At 39.0% G+C, this 16,636-nt stretch overlaps 1 protein-coding gene across 3 annotated transcripts in view; it reads right to left on the minus strand.

Moving 5' to 3' along the window:
• Window positions 1–3,509: 3,509 nt before the first annotated feature.
• Window positions 3,510–16,636, minus strand: part of KCNK2 (potassium channel, subfamily K, member 2) — a 373,030-nt gene continuing 359,903 nt past the window's right edge. The window contains exon 7 of one of the 3 annotated variants that reach the window (XM_006834004.1): window positions 3,510–4,515. In XM_006834004.1, coding sequence (XP_006834067.1) covers window positions 4,198–4,515 — 318 coding nt within the window. In that variant the 3' untranslated portion in view covers window positions 3,510–4,197. The remainder of the gene's footprint in view (window positions 4,516–16,636) is intronic. The other 2 variants (XM_006834006.1, XM_006834005.1) reach the window with 2 other exon arrangements.

The raw sequence follows: 16,636 nt of genomic DNA on the forward strand, positions 1-16,636 counted from the left end.
TCATAGCAACCCCGTATAGGGTTTCCGAGGCTTCAAATCTTTGTGGGAGCAGAAAATCTCATCTTTCTCCCTTTGAGTGTCTGATGGGCTCGAGACATGGGCCTTGTGGTTTGCAGTCCAGTGCTTAATCTATGGAGCCTCCACACTCCCTATTATTTTACTAGAAGAGCAAAAATTAAGAAACAAAACCAGACCCCCAGTTCTTTGGCATAAGCAATTATTATAAGTCTTCAGAATGCCTACACTTATTTATGTTGTTGTTATAGCTAAAATTTCTTAGTTTCTTTGATTGTCTAGCTTTAAGAATGAATAAATTCTACTTATTTTTGACATCGAAATAGGTTGCATTTAGTCTTTCTTATACGTCACATGTCACTTATAATTTGAAGAACAAACAAAACCCAAAACACTGTTCTGTCATTGAATATATATATATTTTTTGAGTTTTGAAAGGGAAGAAGCAAATTATTCAATTCCCTCTTGGCTTCAAAAGTTTTACTTTTTCCTATATTGCAAAAGTAAAATACAGGGGAATAAAGTGCATGAAATGAATTATGTAACTAAATACAAAGATCTATGTTAAAAAAGGGTAAGATGTCCTGAAGAACTACTTTTCACTTAGTAGTTTGTAGCAGTGTAAGAAGAGCACTGTTCAGATTCCTTGTCTAAGAAATCATATCAGACTATACCTAATTCTTGCTAGTTCTAGCACTTAATTTTCCCCTGATACACTTCAGGACAACACTACTCACTTTTAAACTGGTCCAACGAAGACAAAAACTTACTGGAAAATTCTAGACTTCATAAAATCTTTTATCAATGTTCTCTCTGTAAGAATTAAATACGATAAAGCTTGAGAAAACAAAGGTAGTGTTGATGAATACACACATTTTCTTAGAATTCTCCTCAATACAAAAGATAATGTCTGGACCAGTTTTAGGATATTTACTGAGCACTGAAGTGCTTACTCAATGCCAAAGATTCAATTCTGACTAGTAGTATAGGGAACAGTAGGAATTTCTCATAGAGTTGCCCTAAGTTGTAATCTTCACTGGAGTAGACAGCTAAAACATCTTTCTACCATGGAACACCTGGGGAGTTTGGAACCCAGACAGTTTGGTTAGCAGCTGAACACAACCACTGCACCTAGAAGGTTACTTACTGAAGTGTTTGGGGGTATTGGTGTTGCACCTTCAAATCGGTTCCAGTTCATAGCGATCCTGTATCAGATCTCTGAGGCTGTAAATGTTTGTGAGAGCAGAAAGCCTCATCTTTCTCCCACAGAGCAGTCCAACATGTAACCCATTTCCTGGCAAGGACTCCTTATTGAAGTGCTTAGAAATGAATAAACAAATTTATATAAGCTATTGGTGTGCTGCTGTAGGATTAGCAAAGTTGGTGGTTCAAATCTATCAGCTGCTCCTCTAAAATGCTATATAGGTTCACCATGAGTTGGAACCAACTCTATGACACTAATCAATACATCAGCTGCCTAGGTATGTAATATTTGCAGGAGGAGACTAAGACTATTGGTTTACAATTGTCTTTCTTAGGTTGTGATGGAACATCATTCTGTTCTGTTCTACTTTGTACTCATAGTGACTCATAGGTCTCTATGAGTTGGAGACAGCACTTAACAATAACAGCAGGCTTCAATATTCTCAAGATACTTTTTTTTTTCCTTACAAAAAAATTCAGTTGTCTGTGTTCAGCATTTGGCCTACTTCACCAACAAGCCAAGTCTAACAATGATAAAACTGGATGTAGATATAACATAGCTCACTGAATATGATTTTGTATTTACATGCTACTATAAAACCGTGTTTTAAAATGGAATTTCAGGATATTTGCTTTTGATTAACAGGCACCAATAAGAACATTCTATATGTTTACAACAAGGGTAGTCATACTGCATCAGAAATATTTCTTGAAATTTTGAGGAGGGAATCATAAAAAGCACAGGATGAAGAATGACACTATAGATTCAATTTAGTCAAACTCAGAGCAAAATTCTCAGCAGCAAGTAGGAGACTCAGAAAATGCTAACTTTAATTACAAACTTTATTTGTCAGTACAATTCACAGTTTATACATGGTGCATCCCACCATATGAACTTTCTGAACAGTTATTGAGGAAATGGGTGTAGCTTGTCATTCTAAAAGAGCCTGACTTCCTAAAATTTTGGTTAGATTTTTAAAAGTTTATAAAAGTACCTTCAACAAGTTAACTGAATATTTACATTTCTAGCTTAAATTTACGTTTTGGAAAATAGGCATCTATTAGTTTTTGTCTTTTAAAAATGATCCTGTTTTGTGTGTGTGTGTGTGTGTGTGTGTTGTTTTGTTTTTTAAGACTTTAATCTGAATGCCACTTATTCAGACAAAAAAAAAAAATTAAAAAAAACAAAAAAAGAAAGAGTATTTAGTTTTGCAATTATATTTAGGGAGATCATTCTCTTTCTGCATTTTACAAATTATATAAACAATGTACAACAGACCTAAGTATAAAAATAAAGAAAAAAGTAGCAATCAATTGGGTGCCATATCTGGATTACTTCTGAATATTGGAAACATCCAAAGAATTACAGGATATGAAATTCAACTAAAAAGGATTATCAGTCTTTTCTATCTAAAAATAAAACAAATCAACAAATCCCAAAAAAACTCTCAAGACTGAAATTGTGCTGTAACAGCGCTAGCTCCACTGTCAGAGATGAATTGTGCCTGCAATCTGTATTTCTCAATGTGCAAAGTCACAGTGATACCAGTTTCAACTTCTGCTCTCACACTCAAGTCACAAATCCAGAGGAACAACCTCGGAAAGCTGCACCTTCCTCTGACAGCTGTGTCACCTCCCCTCGTCTGGCAAAAGTCACCCAACGGAAAAAAAAAAAAGTCACATAAGCCTCTCATACGTCAAAAAGCAAATAGATGCTGGCAGTATAAAGTTTATTAGCAAATGCGTGTAACACATTGTTTTGCTATCTTCTTTTCATCAATGGAAATTCACACCAACTGTTAGAAATCACCTTCAGTAATATCCATTTTTAAACAGTGTTCTTCCGTCAGGCCATTTATGTATAGAGATTTTCTTCTTCCATCTCTAAAAAAAATGTATCTTTATTAATAAATGGTAAATTCCAAGTTCTGCCAGGAAAAATTTGGAAGCAGCCAATTATTACAGATCTGGTAGTAATTACACAGTATGCATCTAGCCTGGTAGCACAATGGCTAAGCTCTCAGCAGTTCAAATTCACCATCTGCTCTGTCTGTGGGAGAAAGATACAGCAGTCTGTTTCTGTAGAGAAGTACAGATTTGGAAACCCGATGGGGCAGTTCTATTCTGTCCTATAAGATCAGTGTGACTCAAGATTGACTTGACAGCCATGGGCTTATGGGAATGGGCATTGATGTACCAACGGTACCTGAATCAAGTAAATATTCAGAGGGGCCATATTTACACCCCATTTCTTTGCAGTGCCTTTGCCACTATGGTTTCTGAGCGTTGCTTCAATGTCCATCTAACTAGGCATCTATTCATTCGTTGGGTGTCTTTACTTCAGTTACTTTGCACACTGTTTCCAACCAAGTATGGTGGTGAAACAGGAGCACTGGGTATAGGACTAGAGAGGTGAGCCTAAGGGTGGGGGTGGGGAAGGAGAAACCACACATTAGCTAGAGAAGTTCTGTTTCTTCAGAAGATAAGGCACTGACAGAAATTTCTTAGGTAAAAGGCTGCATAAGAATTTCTTGCCATTTACAAAAAGAAATGTTGTCATCCATAAATGGTCCATATCTAGGCTCAGTTAGGTAGACCCTGAAAAATTAAGGACTTATCCCTCAAAGCTACATTATTAACAAAAAAAAAAACGACTATAATTCATTCTGAGGCCTTATGGCACATTAAGAAAAGAGGGAGGAAAACAGTCTGGGCACGAAAAGGCATCAGACATTGCTTGTTTTCCACTTGTCCTAGACAGTGGGCCATTCAACAAGCATCATTGAAAAGACAGTGCTGGCTCAGAATTCCAAATTCTGTTGATGGTAGATGACCATGATGTGTTTATCTATTTGTGTTCCCCCCTTTGAGCTCATGCACAATTTAAAAAATGCTACCAGCAACAGTCATTAAGAGCATACAGATGTATACAGATGTCCTCACCTATGGCTATAGGCCTACAGTCCTGCAAACACAGAGCTATTTAATGTTCTCAATAACAGCAATCTCTTCGCCAGCACAGTGTGGTGTCAAACCATTCAGATAAATACTTTCAGTCTTCAGCAAGGGAGGCAAGACATCCCTCTCGCTCGTCAGGTGGTTCACTGACAAGGTCCTCCTACAAGGAGTCAGCTCCTGATTGTGGTTTCCGGCTAGTTCTGCTGACAGTTTCCGTTTAATGGAGGTGGCACGCTGGAATTTGTCATAAATCTCCACACTCAACCGCCTCCGGGTTTCTTTGAATTCAGCTGTGACGTTCGCTGTCCACTCAGCAGCATGCGCTCTGAACTCTCCCACCTGGAGCATACATGCGGAGACAAGAGACACACCAACATGTCGGTAAGCATTTTGTGTGCATTGTCTTCTGTTCAGTGTATCTGAGAGATGAAAAGGAACACAAAGTTTTGACGATATTGGTGGTATAAGAATTGATGAAATTAGGTAAAATGTGGTGAGCCAGATCAGATTCTATTTTATATAGATAAGGTTCTAAAAATTGATATAGGGTGTATGTGCCGTGGAGTCGGTTCCGACTCATAGCAACCCTGGATAGGGAAGTTTTGAACTGCTGACCATGAGCTTAGCAGCCCAACTCATAACCACTAGGCTATTAGAGTTCCTTAATATTAATATATAAAACTCTATAAATCAAATTACATGTCAGAGGCACTAGATGTGCTTGATTTTATATACAAACACTGCCAATGAAACTTTTGATTTTGAAAATGTCAACTTCTAAGTTGCTGATGTTAGTTGCCATAAAGTAGATGCTAACTCATGAGAAACTTACTTGTGTTGAGTAGAACTGTTTATACAGAGTTTTCAAAGCTGTCATGTTTCAGAAGCAGATTGCCAGACTGTTGCCTCTGGGAGGATTTGAACAATCAACCTTTCAGCTAGTACGTGAGTGTTTAAATGTTTGCCCCACCAACAGAGTCTCAACCTCTAATTTAGCTTTTTAAAAACTTTTTGATTTATTTTTAAAAATCTATATATAATTTCACAGTTCTCTTCTGGTGCACATGGGGTCTGTGTAACTGGGAGTTGGCTTAATAACAATTCAGTTTTTGCTTTTGGGCATAGGATTTCAGAATACCCAGGTGTAGAAAGGCAGTAAGATGCAGTAGAAACTGCAAAGCAGAGTGTAAAGAGCATGGATGGAGCTGTATCTCCAATTTGGTGACTTGTGTGGGTTCTGGTAACAATGATATTGTTTGATTGGGATATTAAAGGAAGTGGCAGAGACCATATGTAGTATACAAACTTTCTATGTGTTACAGATTGAACTGTGTCCCCAAAAATATCTGTTTTGACTTCATTCTACGGCGGTGGCCTAGATAGACATACTAATCAGACTCTCTATAACAAAGACTCAAGAAGTCAAGTGAAACGAAATAAGTACAAATAACAACCCTGGATTCCTGAGCTTCAAAGAAAAGGGTAAAGAAGTAGGTTAAAATACTGATTAGAAGAAATGAACGGAATGAAAACAGAACAAGGAGGCATATGAAGGGGGTGAATTGCTAACTAGTTTGACACCGAGTGGCCATTTTGAATTATTGCAAGCAGCCTTCTGATCAGGGCAGGAACCAGATACTGGTTCCCCTCACCCAGGACTACAATGGTGCTAACGTCGATGAGCAACCAGCCAGTTGTGATCTGTTCCTAACCCCACCCACCCAGCCAGTCAGTGACAATTCCCCTCAGCTGCCCCAGACGGCACTGCCTGGTTGTCAGCTGGGCTACTTTCCTCCACTCACTTTCCCCATCCCAAACCTTAGAGGTCCCATATGCTCCATTCCCCTAGAGGCCTGATGTGTGTGCCTGTTGACTAATCAAAGCAAGCTTATTGCCATTGAGGTCAAAGATCTGGCAATGAATGCCCGACAACACCATTTTTGGGATTTGATGCCTTCTACCTTCATGTCCAGTAGCACATATGTGTGTGTATTGCCTGCCATCTCTGTGGTCTGTGGTGTCAACACACTGCTGTCTCTGTATCTGGTGTACATGCATCACCACAGACCAGGTATCACAATGCTGCCACCAATGCAGCCATCTGTGCATGTCTCCATGGACCAGGCCCTGTGATCCTGTTGACCATGTGGCTGGCAGTGTGTAACACTGTGGCTTGGGCACCATGACCCCACCACACCTGTGACTGGTTGTGCAAATTACGTGCATTTCAGGCAGTGTGACCCACTACCTCTGCTTCCCCACTTTTGTCTTTAATTTCTCCCTTTAGAACATTCTTTTTCTTTACTTTCTTAATTTCTTTCTCTTTATCCCTCCCTTGTTTTTCTCTTCTCTTTTATTCCCTTCCTTTTTTTGTTTTTAGTCCCATTTGGCAGGAGGCAGCAACCAGGTCCACACTATACAGCCACACTAGCCCCTCTTATTCTTACCCCCGCCCCACACTGCACAATCTACTGGTGAATACCACAACTCACTCCTGTACCACTTAATCAACAACAGATAGCAGTCATCCCAGCCTACCATTAACTGCTCTACATACACAGCAAACAGGGACCTGTGCACATATTCCCATCCACTACTACACACACTACAAGACAGGTGGTACTAAGTGCTGCTAAACTAGCAAGCAGAGTAACATTTCCATCCCACTCACCCAGATATGTCAAAACAAAATAAAGCAAAACACACCAAAATACAACCATCATGTAAAAACAAAAACAAAAAAACAGTAGTCAACTGTAGTTCACACAAAGAAACAAGACAATGTGGCTCAAACAACTGAACAAAATACAGTGGCAGAAAATATTCCGGAGAAAATAATTGTATTGGAATTCCTATATGATAAGGAAGTCTAAATTTTATACTTAGGATCCTTAAGGAGATTGAGAATAAGATAAAATAAAACACAGATAAAATCAGGAAAAATACAGACAAAACTCTAGGAGAATTCAGAAAAACAATACAAGAACAAAATGAAAGTGAAGAGGACTTAAAGTACTTACTGATGAAGATCAGAGACCACAGCCTTCTGTATGAATTGCATCTCAATGTAAAGAAAACAAAAATCCTCACCACTGGATCAATAAATAACATTTTTATCAATGGAGAAAAGATTGAAGTTGTTAAGGACTTCATTTTTTTTTGGATCAACAATCAACACTCATGGAAGCAGCAGTCAAGAAATCAAACGACATATTGCATTAGGCAAATCTGCTGCACAAGACCTTTTTCAAGTGTTGAGAGCAAAGATGTCAGCTTGAAGACAAAGGTTCGCCTGACCCAAGCCATAGTATGTTCAATAACCTCATATGCATGTGAAAGTTGGACAGTAAATAAGGAAGAACATAGAAGAATTGGTGCTTCTGAGTTATGGTGTTGGAGGAGAATATTGAAAGTTCCATGTGCTGCCCATAGAACCAACAGATCTGTGTTGAAAGAAGTGCAGCCAGAGTGCTCCTCGGAGGCCAAGATGGCCAAACCTCTTCTCTCATACTTCGGACATATTGTCAGGAGGGACCAGTCACTGGAGAAGGATATCATGTTTGGTAAGGTAGAGGGTCAGAGAAAAAGAGGAAGACCCCCAGCAAGATGGACTGGGCAGGTGGCAGCATCAATGGGCTCAAGTGTGACAACAAGAGTGAGCTTGGCCCAGGATTGGGCAGTGTTTTGTTCTGCTGTGCATAAAGTCTCTATGAGTTGGCACTGACTTGATGACACCTAACAACAACAACAACAGCTGATCTTACAATCCAGAAACAGAGGACCCTAGGATCATCAAGGGAGAAGAGCACAAGTGGAATGTGTGGCCTTATCCAGAGAAGCAGTGACACTACAGATGGAAGCAGAGATGAGGACATGAAGAGAAGGATCAACTGAGGACTCTAGCTGAGGAAAGAGAGGGAATGGGTGCTGGCGGCCAGGAGACTGTCTTGTAGAATCATGCCATTTGGTTGTTTAAATTATTACATCTTCCTGAGTGTGTTTGTGTACTTCTACCCACCTCACCCCCCCTAAACAGAAAGAAAAACAGAGGATATTGTAATCATTGCAATAAAACGATGGTGCAAAGCCAATGGGTTCCCATGTAAACTATCACTCAGTTAAAAAAGAATGGAATGGATGCTTTGAAACTTGGAAGAAAGTAATAAATTACAGGGTTACCTCCAAGAAAATTAATAAATCATCTCACCAAAATAAAATGGAAGAAAATCATAAAAACCCAGTAAAAACTAAAACAACAGCAAAAAAAGAAATAGTAACAAAACCTGTAAACAAAATAAACTCAATTCAGAAAAATATATGGAACAAAGAAGGCAGCAGCACCAGACACATAAAATTCAACCAACTAACCAAACAACAAAAATAATGACAACATAGCTATCAATAACTGCACTGAATGTAAATGGATTAAATGCACCAGATAAGAGACAGAGAGCAGCAACATGGATAAGAAAACATGACCCATCAATATGCTGTGTATAAAAGACACACCTTACACACAAAGACATAAATAAGCTAAATATCAATCAAAGGGTGGGAAAAACATACACTAAATGAATTGCAACCAAAATCAAACAGGAGTGGATTATTAATTTCTGATGAAGTAGACACGAAGTCAAAAAAGCAGAAGAAACAAACAAGGACATTATACATTTAAAGGGTCAATCCAGTAAGAGTATATAATCATAATAAATAGCTATACATCTAACGAAAGAGCCCCAAATCATATAAATCACAGTTTCACAGAGATAGGCAACTCCACAATAATCGTAGGAAACGTTAATACACCACTTTTGATGAAGAACAGAGCAACTATGAAGAAATTCACTGAAAAAGAAAGAATATCAAACAGCACTATCACCCAGCTTGATCTCATAGACATATACAGAAAATTCCACTCAACAAAGGCATAATATACATTCTTTTCCAGCACACGTGGAATATTCTCCAGAATAGACTGTATGTTGGGTTACAAAGCAAGTCTCCATAAATCTAAGAATATCTAATATAAAACATTGTCTCAGATATTAATATTATAAAATTAAAAGTCATCAATAGGAAGGCAAGGAAAAACTCAGACAGAAATACTTATGTAGCAGAAGAAATAAACATAAAAATTACAAAACTTCCTTGAATCAAATGAGAATGAAAGTATATTGTCAGGAAACTCACACCACTATAAAAGACCTATGTAAATGGAAGAACAGTTCATGCTTCTGGATAAGAGGAATCCACACTGTGAAACTGTCAGCACTTCCAAAGAGATCCACAGATAAGATGCAATCCTGACCCAGATTCCATCAACATTATTGAAAGAGATGAAAAATGAATCATCAACTTTATATGAAAAGGAAAGAGATCAGGGATAAGCAGAGAACTACTTGAAGAACAACAACAGAGTAAGAGGCCTCAAACTTCCCAATCTTAAAATGTATTATACAGCTATGGAAGCAAAACAGCCCAGTATTGGTACAATAAAAGACACACAGACAGATGGAAAATAATTGAGAACCCAAAACTAATTCCATCCACCTATGGTCCAAAGCACTGCCTATAATAGGATAATACCCATACACCTACAAGGAAGAACAGTTAATACCACTATTATTCAAATTTACACACCAACCACTAAAGCCAATATGATAATGAAACTGAAGAATTCTACCAACTTCATCAGTGTGAAATTGATCAAACATGCAATCAAGAGGTACTGATAATTACTGGAGATTGGAATGTAAAGGTTGTAAACCAAGAGGAAGGATCAGCAGTTGGAAAATATGGCCTTGGTGATAGAAATGATGCTGGACATTGCATTTAAGAATTTTTCAAGACCAATGACTTTTCATTGCAAATACCTTTTTTAAATAACAAAAAAGGATGACTATACACAAGAACCTAACCAGATGGAATACACAGAAATCAAATTGAATACACCTGTGGAAAGAGACAGTAGAAAAGCTCCATCGTATCAGCCAAAACAAGGTCTGAAGCAGACTGTGGAACAGACCATCAAGTTCAGGCTGAAGCTGAAGAATATTAAACCAAGTACACAATAGCCAAATATGACCTTGAACATACCACACCTATACATGCACACCCATGTTCATTGCAGCACTATTCACAATGGCAAGAGGATGGAGGCAACCTAAATGCCCATCAATGGAAGAATGGATAAGCAAACTTTGGTACATACACACAATATGAAAAATAACAATGAATCTGTGCAACACGTCATAATACGGATGAATCTGGAGGACATTATGCTGAGTGAAATTATTCAGTCACCAACTGCAGGGTATTATTGTTGTCATTTTGTGCTGTTGGGTCAGTTTTGACTTATAGAAACCCTATGCACAACAGCAAAAGACACTGTCTGGTCCAGTGCCATCTTCACAATTACTGCTGCATTTGAATCCATTGATGCAAACACATTGTGTCAATCCATTTTGTTGAGGGTCTTCCCTCTTTCACTGATCCTCTACTTTACTAAGCATGGTATCATTTCTCCAGGGGACTTGTCCCTCCATGAGTAAAGCATGTGAGACGCATCTTGACAGTCTTGCTTCTAAAGGGTATTCTGTATGAAAACATATATTACATTGTTGTTGTTGTCAAGCGCCGTTGAGTCGATTCTGACCCATAGTGACCCTGTATAGGGTTTCCAAGGAGCAGCTGGTGAGCTTGAACTGCCAACCTTGCAGTTCAAACAGCTTTGCAGTCTGGCACATGAGCCCGTTACAAATCGGGCTGCTAATCTCATGGTCAGCAGTTCGAAACTACCAGCTGTTCTGCAGGAGAAAGATGAGGCTTTCTGCTCCTGGTAAAGATACAGCCTCGGAAACCCTGTACGGGGTCGCTATGAGTCAGAACTGACTCCATGGCACACAACAACATATTACATTAGGGGAAAGGAAATATCCAATAAGGAAGAGGGCCGCACAGAAATATTAAGGCATAGGAAGACACTGGGAGGAGCAAAAGAGTTAAAGGCAACAATGGTAAATATGATCACATACACAATCCTGCAATCACAGTCAATAACAATAATCTACAAGTAAATATCTAGCTAGACACCCAAACTGAACAGGCGGGGAAGGCAAATGAGTTTAAACACATGAATAGATATTTCTACATATATTTTTACAACTGATGTAAATATAATCATTACTATAATAGAGTATGTTGTTGTTGTGATGTGCCGTGGAGTCAGTTCTGACTCATAGTGACCCTGTACAAGGTTTCCAAGGCTGTATCTTTACAGGAGCAGAAAGCCTCATCTTTCTCCCATGGAACAGCTGGCAGTTTTGAACTGCTGACCTTAAGGTTCACAGCCCGATTCATAACCACTATGCTACCAGAGCTCCTTATAATAGAGTATTGTTGTTGTTGTTGTTATGTGCCGTGGAGTCAGTTCCAACTCATAGCGACCCTGCACAGGGTTTCCGAGGCTGTTAATCTTTACGGGAGCAGAACGCCTCATCTTTCTCCCGCAGAACTGCTGGTAGTTTCGAACTGCTGACCTTACGGTTCGCAGCCTGATTCGTAACCACTACACTATAATAGAGTATACAGGAGGCAAAATTATGAAAACTTTGTAGACACCACTAAACATCTTGAGGGGATGAGTCACTCAGTCTGGGATCAGGAGACACCAATCAATTGGTATAACATAGTCCACAAAGGCAATGTTCTACATCCAACTTTGGTGAGTAGCAGAAGGGGTCTGAAAAGCTTATAAGGTGCAAGTATTGGTCTCTCCCCATCTGGAACAAAGAAGAGTGAAGACAATTAAAGACAGAAGGAAACAATTAATCCAAAGAACTAATGGACCTCTGGACCCTGGAACTCTGGCTCCATAACTCTAAGACCAGAAGAACTAGATGGTGCCCAGTTACCACATAGAAAGGGATCATGTAAAAAGTCCTGGATAGAATGGGCACAAAACTTAAAATCATTTTAGAAAAACCAGACTGAGTAGTCTGAAAGAGACTGATAGAAATCTCAAGTTATGGCCCTAGTGATTCAAGCCTGGAACTGAACTCACCCCCATGGGTCAACTTTCCGTGAGACAGTAAACAAGCCTATGATGTGAAGAGAAACACCAGGAAACTACATACTCCTTATAATACTCAGCCATATGAAGTCAAGAGGGTAGTCTTTGTTTAGGGAGAAAGCTCAGAAGGTCAGAAGGTATAGGAAAGAAGGACTAATGGAAATAGGAAAACAGGGAGGAAGCAGGAAGAGTGATGGCACACTGTGAGGACTTCAATCAATCCCAGAAAACAAACTGTACATAAACAGTTGAATGGAAAAGTAATTTGCTCTGTAAACTTTTACCCAAACTTTACCAAAACAAACACAAAATTGAATACTATATCCTATAAATCCTAAATTCCTTAGCTATCGATGTAACTCCGTTGGGAAAAAGACCTTTCTTTTTATGTTAATGAAACTGTATCAGTGTAAGGTGTGTCATCAGCAAATCACCTTTGAGATATGAAAAGAACAGATTAGGTCTAGAGAAGGAAGCACAAACAAAGGTGAACGAATGGTCCCATGAAGACTGCAAGGAAATAAAGAACATTAGCTGAAAAGAGACAAGGACCTTTCCCAAGAGTCAATAGACAGTATCCTCCCCTAGAACCAGTCCTCTGATTTTCTATGTTAGCCTCCTCAACTATGAGAAAATAAATTTTTGTTTGTGAAAGTTACCCACTTACGGTATATTTCTTTTATTACAGCACTAAGAAACCAAGATAGAATACAACCCTGCATTTGTCATTGAGAAATACTGTCTATTAAATAAGTAATAAGATAGTTGTTACTATTTTCAGGGGGAAAAAAAGAAATGAGAACTGGAAAGTTCATTCTGAGGTCAGCTGGGGAGCTAGTACTTCCAAGTACAGTTTCTTAGTTAATATCATGAGAATCAATGAAGACACACGAGTCACGTCTCTGAATAGCCATTTTCTCAATAGTAAAACACTCTCACAGCACACACCCAACAGGATGGCTGGGCTGTAATACTTTGAAATTTGTAAGATCCTGAATATTTATTAGTTTGTATTTCTTTTTTAAGGGTTAAAAAAAAACCCAAACTGCCAAGTCCCCAAGAATCTGCTACATTTCCATTAGCCCTTCAAACATTTTCTTTGATCTCTTTGAAAATTGTGTTAGCACTTCTGTGGCCTAAAATAAACTACCCTTTGGGGAACTTTATAATTCTTTTTTGACCAAGCAAAATTTAATAATCTAGAATCCTTTCTAATTTGGGTCAAACTTGCCATTTGCATCTATTGTCAGCACTCCTACTTTCAGCTCAGGGAGACCCACTGAAACCATTTCTTAAGTAACGTGGACTGACTCTGTGCTGACGTATCTGCAGCTTTATTTTTTAGTTTAGTTTTTTGTTTTTGTTTTTAACTTTGATGTGGAAAATACTGAGTTATGGTGTTGGAGAAGAATTTTTAAAGTATCAGGGACTGCCAGAAGAACAAACAAATCTGTGTTGGGAGAAATACAGCTAGCATGCTCCTTAGAAGTCAGGATGGGAGACTTTGTTTCTCATACTTGAAACAAGACATCAGGAGGGAAGGATCCCTGGAGAAAAGCATCATGCTTAGCAAAGTGGAGTGTCAGTGAGAAAGAGGGACCCCAACAAGATGGATTGGCGAAGTGGCAGCAGCAATGGACTCCAGCGTAACAATTGTGAGGATTGCACAGGACCAGGCAGTGTTTTATTCTTTAGTGCATTGGGTCACTATGAGTCAAAACTCACTCGATGGCATGTAACAACAGCAACAACAAATTTTTATACTGAAGATCTGAATTAGAAGAGGGGACATATACATGTGTGTTTAAATAGGTTCTGTATGTGTACTTGGAGTCCTGGTGTGGTGCTGTGGGTTGATGCACTGGTCTGAAAAGTGGTTTGAACCACAAAAGGTCAATGGTTCAAGCTTACCAGTCACTCCTCAGAAATCTCATACAAGGTCGTATGGATCATAATCAACTCGATGGCACTGAAGAACAACAGCAAAAATGTATAACTGGATAGTTATAGGTGCACGCATGCATTTACGTGTTTACTCAAAAACAGAATGGTCAACTGTTTAAATATTCTTGAATGGAGGGTGACATGTAGCAGATTTCCTCTTCCTCACTCATCCACAATCATGCATACACAGACATTTGATGATCCACTTTATTTTCTAAGTTTTTTTTTTTTTTCTTTCTTACTTGCATTGTCTTTACACAAAATTATTGCTTATTATCTAAGTCTGGCTCTGTAAAAAAAGCATTTGGAAAAATGAAAACGTTCTGTCATACATAATTGGCAAGGTCAAGCATCCCTTAGCACCTGAGGAATCTTACAGGGAACCTACAAGGGAAAAGGTGCTCAATTTATAGCGATTTAGCCTGGAGATAAAATTCCTGTAAGGGGCACTGCCCAACTCTACTTAGACACATGTGATGATTAAATACTTAATCCTGATTTTTTTTTTTTTTTTTTTAAAAGGGGGAAGGAGGAGACTCAGATTAGAAAAGCACAAACAGTATTCATCAGTGGTAACAAACACAGAATCACTGATATTTGACTCGCTACAAATTCCATCCACACTTTCATTATAAACAACCTCTGATAATGTAGTGGTTACAAATCGGGCTGCTATGCTCAGGGTCAGCAGTTTGAAACTACCAGCCGTTCCGCAGGAGAAAGATGAGGCTTTCTGCTCCCATAAAGATTTACAGCCTTGGAAACCCTGTACAGGGTCACTATGAGTTAGAACTGACTCCACGGTACATAACCACAACAACAATAACAACACAGTTTCTATTGGACTCCTGATGTGGTGCTGCAGGATAATTGCAAGGTTGGAGGTTGAAACTCACCAGCCATTCCTTGCAAACCATATACAGGGTCATCATAGTCAGAACCAACTCAATGGCACTTAATAAAAAGAACATCAGTTTCTATTATTTTTCTGTTTATTTGTCTCTCTTACTTTTAGACTAAGAATGCTTGAGATAAGAACCCATACTTTATTCATAAGGTTTTATCCAAAATACCTGGAGTCCTGTTATGGCACTGCAGGATAAGCACAGAACTGCTAACAACAAGGTTGACTGTTCAAACTCATCAGCTGCTACTTGGAAACCCTGTACAGGGTCCCAATGAGTCAGAGTGACTAGACAACACTTAACAATAATAACATCTAAAATATCTGGTGGAGTCTGACACAGTGAAGACACTCAGTAGACACCTGCTGAATTGAGTTGAATAATAAGTGAATACAAATGAGAAATCATCTTAACTCTGAATTAATAGCAAAGTTAAAAAACCAAACCAAAACAACAGAGGCTGGCAAGGATGTTGAGAAAATGGAGCTCTGGTAGCGTAGTGGTTACGAATCGGGCTGCGAACCTTAAGGTCAGCGGTTCGAAACTACCAGCCGCTCCGCGGGAGAAAGATGAGGCTTTCTACTCCCGTAAAGATTTACACCCTCGGAAACCCTGTACAGGGTCGCTATGGGTCGGACCCGACTCGACGGCACTTAACAACAACAACAACAACAACAACTAACATTGCTGGTGGGACTTTAAAACAGGGCAACTATGGTGGGAAACAGTATGGTGCTTCTTCAGAAAGTTGGAAATAGAAAAACCACACATGATATATATCCCGAAGAAACATGAACCATGACACATGCACACCATTGTTCATCACACTATTCACTATAGCAAGATGCTGGAGACAGGATAAATGCCCATCGGCAGGAGAGTGGATAAATACATTTTGGTACTTACACACAATGGAATACTGTGCAATGTTCAAGTATAACGATGAATCTTTGAAACACCTCATAACATGGATGAACCTGGAGGACATTATACTGAGTGAAATGAGTCCATCACAAAAGGACAAATAAAATATGAGACCATTATTGTAGAAACTCACAGAAAGATTTTCATGCTAAAAGATGGTTACGGGGTGGGAGGGAAGGGAGAGTAATTCACTGGCTAGAGGGAAAATACATGTTAACTCAGGTGATGGGGAGGGCAATATATAAGAAGAGAAGAGGGAGGTTGGCAGAATGATGAAGACAGGTGAAGACACAGGGAATTATTCAAAGATTACAGGGGACAGAGGCAAATACTATTATATGCATATCCCTGGAACAACAGTATTCTGCGGGTAGATACATGAACAGATACAGAGGCTGAACTGCTATGGGAGGGAGAGTGGGAGTATACCCCCAAATAAATAAGAGTTTTTGGCAGAGGACATCATACATGGCTATTTCCCTTTGCTGCAAACACCTATGAATGTGGTGGAACATACAGAAGACATAATGATGAAAAACATCTCAGACAGAGAACAAACAAGATGGCGGATCGGGTGGACGTATAACAGAGAGCTCCGCCAACAACAACACAGAAT

This window comes from Chrysochloris asiatica, unplaced genomic scaffold, assembly GCF_000296735.1.
Source record: "Chrysochloris asiatica unplaced genomic scaffold, ChrAsi1.0 scaffold00009, whole genome shotgun sequence".
Taxonomy (NCBI): Eukaryota; Metazoa; Chordata; class Mammalia; order Afrosoricida; family Chrysochloridae; genus Chrysochloris; species Chrysochloris asiatica.